The following is a 7,840-nucleotide window of genomic DNA, read 5'->3' as shown; positions in this document are numbered from 1 at the left end:
CGCACTACAGCTGAAGCCACCATCATCCCATCCACGCACTACAGCTGAAGCCTCCACCATCCCATCCATGCACTACAGCTGAAGCCTCCATCATCCCGTCCGTGCACTACATCTGAAGCCTCCATCATCCTGTCCACGCACTACAGCGGAACCCACCATCATCCACGCACTACAGCTGAAGCCACCATCATCCCATCCACGCACTACAGCTGAAGCCTCCATCATCCTGTCCACGCACTACAGCTGAAGCCACCATCATCCCATCCACGCACTACAGCTGAACCCACCATCATCCCATCCACGCACTACAGCTGAAGCCTCCATCATCCCGTCCGTGCACTACATCTGAAGCCTCCATCATCCCATCCACGCACTACAGCTGAAGCCTCCATCATCCTGTCCACGCACTACAGCTGAAGCCTCCATCATCCCATCCACACACTACAGCTGAAGCCACCATCATCCCATCCACGCACTACAGCGGAACCCACCATCATCCCGTCCGTGCACTACAGCTGAAGCCACCATCATCCCATCCACACACTACAGCGGAACCCACCATCATCCCGTCCACGCACTACAGCTGAAGCCACCATCATCCCGTCCACGCACTACAGCTGAAGCCACCATCATCCCATCCACGCACTACAGCTGAAGCCTCCATCATCCCATCCACGCACTACTTCTGAAATTAGTCTGTGGGACTTCGTGACCCAGAGCCAGGGTACATCTTTGCAGCTTTTGACCCTTCCATGCTTCAAGATATGCTTTCTTCTCCAAAAAAAGAGGCGAGGAAGAGAAAGGGAGCCCAGACAGCAGCACCGGGTCTAACACAGGGGTTCTCAACCTTCCTAACACTGGGACCCTTTAAAACAGTTCTTCATACCAGGTGGTGGTGGCACACACCTTTAATCCCAGCACTTGGGAGGCAGAGACAGAAGGATTTCTGAGTTTGAGGCCAGCCTGGTCTACAGAATGAGTACCAGGACAGCCAGAGCTACACAGAGAAACCCTGTCTCGAAAAAAACAAAAAACAAAAAAAACAAAAAACAAAAACAAAAAAACAGTTCTTCATGCAGTGTTGGCCCTGACCATACAGTTATTTTTGCTGGTGCTCCATAATCGTAACTTTGCTACTGTTATGAATCATAATTATGTTTTCCAATGGTCTTAGGCAAACCCTATGAAAGGGTTCCTCAGCTCCGACAATGGGTCTCACAGAAACCTCGGGTTGAGAACCACTGGTCTAGCAGAAGATGGAGCATAGCAATGAGCCGGGAGCACAGATAAAGGAGTAAGGGTTACCAAAGACAGTTCTGTAGTAAGAACTCTTAAAGAGGGGTTAATAAAACCAACAGAAGAACATAGACAGACGACAAGGAATTCCCACACCATCATTTTTATAAGTAGTCACCAAGAAATACTACAGACCAAAGTGGAGACAAGCCACCTTTTCCAAAAAGAATCAGGCTTTGCAAAACTGGAGATTTCTCAGAACTTCAGTCACCAAACTGGAATTCACAATACCTTGGCATGATGCAGGTCAACACCGTACATGGAAAGCCTCTTTGCGTTCTCTAAGAACTGAGAGTCAGCTTGTGCTGGAGATAAGCCCCTGAAAATCAAAAGACACTGTGTCACTGGGAGATGCAAACGTGTTCACAATAGGTGCAGCTGTTCGTAGGACTGGAGAGCTTGGACTGCAGGGGGAAACTGGCCGTAGAAAATCAGAGTAGGAGACAAGATGCAGCTCTGCCTCTAGGGTCAGTGAATCTCAGCCTGCGCACTCGAGAAGGTGGACTTCCACCCTTACCACTTTACCCTTGAAACAATACTCTTCGTTGTTCCCACTGTGGAGAAGAGCCCGAGCAATATGGGTACAACACATGCTAATGGAGGGAGAATTAGCAATCTGTGACTTCGCCTTTTTAAAACTGGTAAATTCTTAGTTGTTCATTTAATTTTGCTAGTATTGATCAGAATTACTTATATTTGATGTATGAAAAACAGCACAGTATTCTGCCTACAGAAATGTATTTTTATTCCTGTCTATGTCTCCAGCCAAACAAACTCAAGCAACTGGTAAACTGATCTCTGCCCCAGAAGTCTTCATTTTCAACACAGCATTTCATACTACCAATTTAAATCTGGATGACAAAATAAATGTCTGTTGAGCAGAATTTTAATACGGGGGGAGAGGTCAAATGTTGCCCTTTTAATTTTTTTAAACAAAAGTTAATGTATAATGCCCTTAGAGTTTTAAATCTCTGAAAGTTATTCAAATGATTTTAGTCAATATTCCATAAGATTATGGCCTTCATATATAAATATTTTGTAGCTTAGAGAAATATTAAAAAAACTCATATAAGACTCCATTTTGACAGAAATAGAAAAGATTCAAAAGTATACATACCATTCCAGTAGTTTAAGCACTCCTCACCTAAACAAAGGGATGCTTTCTGTGGCTCACGGGGCCAGCTGTCTGCTTCAGCTGTTCCCTGCCCGTCACTATCTGCACTTCTAATTCAAATCAGATGCTTCAATAGCTTTTCAAAAAGTATTTGAAAAATCTCAAACATGTAGCATGTTTAGATATCATCTACCCCCACTATCTCCCTGGCTTTCTTATAAAATATAGTAATACTTTATATTTATACTGAGAGTCAGAAGAAACGTGAAGTAATGTCACAGCGGTGTGCACAAGTCTGCTTCCTGTGTATTGTTGAGAATAATCGGGTGAGGGAGAAGTGTCACATGGGAATCTACACTATTCTGATACAGGAGTTTATCAAGAACATAATCTCCACATTACACGAAAAAAGAACCATAAAAGACCATTGCAAGAGCTAGAGGCTGTGTCCATCGGCGTTGGGCAAGCTCCCAAAGGAGCCAGTAGATAGATAGGCTAAAACCTCTTCTCAAATGCTGAACAAGCAATACACCTATGTCCCCTAGCCATGGTGTCGGTCTCCCGCTAGCTACTCGACAGACCTGTGAGCTTTATGCAGTTCTGCCACCTTTTCCTCCAGCTGCTTGGTGTGGGCTGGGGCAAACTGGAAGCCACCAAGATCAATACTGTCATATTCTTCTGGGTCATAGTCCCCATGTTCAGCCTGCAAGGTGTAGGATCCCAAGAGGGCGTGAGTCACAAAGGAGCAGGGGAGGCGGCCAGAGGCGATGTCCTGCCTCAGTTGAAGGCACAAGAAGTATCTGTGAGGGACAGGGACAAACATTAGTTAACCTTACATTTTAGCATTCCATTGCAAACAAACATATGTTATTGGGATCTTTTATATTCATAGCATAAATAGCCATTTCATGGCATGAAGTTGTACCCTGCTCATCCTTGAGCTCCTACACTGCTGGCTTATTTATAAAGCTAAGTTTAAAAGTTAATTAAGACAACAGACATTTTGATAGTAATCATTTACCAAAATAAAGAAAAAGAAAAGAGAAAAAAATCTAGTCACTCACTCTTGCCCACTTCTACCCTTCCATACTAATTTTTCTTTTCCTGAAATGCCTTTAGCAACATCAGTCCTGCTACCTCTGCCTTGACACCCTTGCTTGAGCACTCTCTTGTCCAAGACAGCTAGCTCAGCTCCACAGAAAGACAGGCACTCTCGAGCCATGAGAGCTGGGCTTTAGTCCTGCACAGGTTACTGTGCCTATCCAAGGCAATGAGAAGCCTTTGAGGGTGAGAACAAACGTTAGGTGCATAAATAAACAGCTGGCATGGAGCCTCGGGATCACTAACAGGAAGCTGCAATAGCAACAGCTACCTGTAGTCAGTGAGGTAGGAGAAGAAAACAGACTCCATAAAGTTACTTTCTGACTCCACATGTCCACCCTGTACACTCTCTGACATACACAATAATATATATTAATTGAGTGAGAGATGGCTTAGCTCTTCCAGGGGACAGAGAATGGCTTCACAGAACCTAGACACTGGCTCAGACATGCCTGTGATTCATCTCCCTCTGCTTCCTGTGGATACTAGGCATGCATGTAGTACACATACACATACACAGGCAAAATTTTATACCATACTTTTTTTTATTGCTCTTCCAGTCCTAAAGTTACAACCATACTCACAGAACACAGAAATAAATAATAGTAATAAGAAACGACGCATTTCAAAATGTAAATACAAAGTACCTGGTGATATCTTCAGTCAGCTGAGAAGGATCCGGAGGATAAAATTTCACATTAAAAGTGAACACCCAGGGAAGATCTGCAATTACAAAATCTCAGTTATTTATCAAATACCAGGTTTGGGTGGTTTTTGTTTTGAGTAATTTGGTATCACCTAAATTAACATAGTAAACCTGATCTACAAATTAAGCACCAGGATAGCCAGGGCTGTTATACAAAGAATCTCTGTCTCAAAAATACAAACAAACAAACAAACAAAAAATACAGTTCCAAATGAAAATGAATAGCACAATTATTAGGTATATCACAGAGCAAATCATCACAAACAAAAGGTGGACTCTGAGGTTGCTGAGATGGCTTAGTCTTCACAAGTATGAGGCTCCATCTTTAGCGGGGTCCAGCCGGGGCATGCATTTGAACTCCAGGCTGGGGAGGTAGACACTGTAGAGCCAGGCAGATTGGTAAATTCAATGGCCTGGCAATCTAGCCAAATTGATGGGCTCCAGGTTCACTGAGAAATTGTTATCTCAGAAAATAAGGTGTGGAATAATCAATGAAGACACCAAAGACTTTCGGCATGCACACACACATAGGTGCACACACACATAGGTGCACACACACATAGGTGCACACACACATAGGTGCACACACACATAGGTGCACACACATAGGTGCACACACACACACATTCAGATATATACAACACATACATACAACATAAATGTCACCCCAAAAAATTCCAATGTATTGTTTAAAAGCCAGGCTATTATCTCATATAAGTAGACTTTACAGACAGAATAAGTCTGTTGCCTCCTCAAAGGGAAGACTGGAAGCCTCCCACAGTACAGACTCCTGGTTTTCTTGTTGAGGTAGGGCTGCACTGTGCAGCCTGGAACTTGGGATCTCTGCCTCAGCCTCTTGGGTGTTAGGACTACAAGCACCTGGCACCATGCCCAGCTAAAGCCATTTCCACAAGTATCTTACAGTACTGTTGATTTCAGCATGCAAAACAGAACCAGCAACCTATTCTAGGTTACAGTTATAGTAGTTTTCCCCATAGGTTCATATTAAAGGCAGAAATAATATGGACTAATTTAAGAATGGTTCTTAAATACTCACTTCTCAGCTGCCTTTTTATTTCCTTCACAGGATCTAGCCAGTTCTGCAGGAGGAAAGAAAACTCAGTTATGCATAAGAACTATCCTATGTCCCTAAAATAAAGTGGAACAGTTTACAGTCTATACCTTCTATACCTTCCATCTCATATCTAGTTATATAGCTTTCACTTGTTAGCACTCTCCTGGGTGTGCATGTATGTGTACATGTGTGTATACACGTGCTCTTGTGTAGGTATGATAAAATGCTAAATCTTTGATACAATAATAAGGGGCAACTTATCTATATAACTTTATTACATAGACCTGCTTCACAAAATGCCCCTCAGACATTGAAGTAAGTTGTTCCTAGTTTCTTTTTATTAAGGATAAAATGTGAATTGTAAAGTGCTGACCCAAACAATCACACCAACCTCCAAAGCTGAGTTCCTCACATCCCTCAGCATCTTGTCTCTAGAACTTGGATCCATGAAGAGATCATGCCACACACCCCCACCTCCCCGTCTCTCATTTGAATTTAGAAAACACAATTCTAACATCCTTGGAATGTAACATCCTTCCATTTGCCTGTCATTTCTTTTCTTTGAGAAAGTCAATGAAAAATAAAACAAAACATCTTAAAGCAACAAAAAAGAAAAAAATGAAAAAGAAAAGAAAAAGAAAAGGAAGAAAAAAAAAAAGAATTCCAGTCTCTGAACCACATAAGGATAGAGAATCTTTCAAACTATAAAGCAAACAGTTCCCACAAATTATCAAAAATTTGCACTTTGTGTTTTCCCACCCTATTGTTAAGTCATACGAAAGCCATTCACCTTCCTAATGTAGAACAAGTACATTTTTTTGAAAAACAACACATTGATTCAAACAAGTGACTTTATATATAGCAAGAAAGTCTGATGTTAAGTCTCCTAGCCAATGTAGTATAGCACCTGTAGTTAAACACAATCTTATAAGACGCTTGTTGTTACATATGAAATAATTGCCTGCCAATCTACTGAAATGCAACGGAACATGACCCACCACTAAAAAGTATTAACAACAGCATCTTTTGAAAGTAGCCCTCAGATTTTACTTCACCATGAACTCTGGCAGCAAGGATCCAGACCATAACCAACAAGGTCTATGTGTCTCTGTCCTAACACTGGTGATAGTCAACGCTCTCATTAAAGCACCACCAGAGCATGGTCCACTATTACTGATGTTCCAGCTGCATGGGGCACTGATGTGAGGGGCCAGTGAGACCCCATAATGGCACCTCGAGTGCTGTGTTAGGAAACAGCTCTATTTTTTCACTCAGAAAAAAAAATGTAGCATTCAGCTTCCTTACCCTGCAGCTGCTGTCCTACCCACAGCTGGTCACAAATGGGTAGCTATGATAAGAACACAAGAACAAGAAAAAAGCAAAGCACATCATTCAGCTTCTAATCAGGCTAGACTGAGGCTAGGGAGAGGGGAAGAAGGTTAAATGTGTAGCCTGAAACCAAGAGAGTAATGATCACAAAGAGAACAGACTCAGGGACAACTGGTACAAACCCCAATAACAAGATCCCATCTATCCCTGACACAGAAACAGAGTAAGGGAGCACGGTTCACCTCACAGACAGACAGCCCAGATCACAGTTCCCTTAAGGATAACCTTACACAGATGGCCTTCCAGAGAGAATCAAAAGGTTTCTGTGTTCCAGGAAAGAACAATGGAACCCCGCAAGCACATGGACCCGAGGTCCCAGCTTCTATCCTCACTTTCTATCCGCAGTACTAACTCCTCCCACTTACCTGTCACAGTGAAGTGGAGGGGTCTACAGAACTAAGCATTCATGAGTGACAAGTTGGTAAATTAAATTGAGACTGTCACCCTTAGGCCACTTGTCACAACACTGACTGCCAAGACATACTGAAGGATGCTATGGCATCTTGTATTAGCTCTGTTCTAGGTTGCTTTCCTATTCCTGTGATAAAACACTGAAAAAAGAAACTTGGGGGAGGAAAGTGTTTCTATGCATTACATTTGTAGGTATGATTGCCTCCATTACTGGGGCAATCATAGCAAAAACTCAACCAAGACCCAAAGCAGAAATCATAGAGCAATAGTGCCTATGGCTTGCTCTTCTGCCTCTCTCACTGGTTCATCCTCAGCTAGGTTTCTTAAATAGCTCACACCCAGCTGCCTACAGATAGGGCCACCCACAGTGGGTTGGGCCTTCCCTCATCTACAATCAGTCAAGATGATCTCTAACAAACATGGCCATGGGCTAACTTGATCTGGGCAATTCAATGGAGGTAGCAAGGGACTCTAGGTTGTATCAAACGGACCGCAGACAGTGTGCAGTACCCGACCCTTACCCACTCTAGGTTGTATCAAACGGACCGCAGAGACTGTGCAGTACCCGACCCTTACCCACTCTAGGTTGTATCAAACGGACCGCAGAGACTGTGCAGTACCCGACCCTTACCCACTCTAGGTTGTATCAAACTGACCGCAGAAAGTGTGCAGTACCCGATCCTTACCCACTCTAGGTTGTATCAAACGGACCGCAGAGAGTGTGCAGTACCCGATCCTTACCCACTCT

The 7,840-nt window shown here is 43.2% G+C and overlaps 1 protein-coding gene across 20 annotated transcripts in view; it reads right to left on the bottom strand.

Moving 5' to 3' along the window:
- Epb41l2 (erythrocyte membrane protein band 4.1 like 2) overlaps positions 1-7,840 on the bottom strand; it is a 177,774-nt gene that overhangs the window by 53,291 nt on the left and 116,643 nt on the right. For all 20 annotated transcript variants that reach the window (XM_031380632.1, XM_031380636.1, XM_031380639.1 and 17 more), the window contains 4 exons: positions 5,275-5,317; positions 4,159-4,234; positions 2,992-3,210; positions 1,528-1,615 (listed from right to left, as the gene is read on the bottom strand). In XM_031380632.1, the coding sequence (XP_031236492.1) occupies positions 1,528-1,615; positions 2,992-3,210; positions 4,159-4,234; positions 5,275-5,317 (426 nt within the window). The remainder of the gene's footprint in view (positions 1-1,527; positions 1,616-2,991; positions 3,211-4,158; positions 4,235-5,274; positions 5,318-7,840) is intronic.

Source organism: Mastomys coucha, unplaced genomic scaffold, assembly GCF_008632895.1.
Source record: "Mastomys coucha isolate ucsf_1 unplaced genomic scaffold, UCSF_Mcou_1 pScaffold2, whole genome shotgun sequence".
Lineage (NCBI taxonomy): Eukaryota > Metazoa > Chordata > Mammalia > Rodentia > Muridae > Mastomys > Mastomys coucha.
This window is presented reverse-complemented; position numbering and strand designations above follow the sequence as displayed.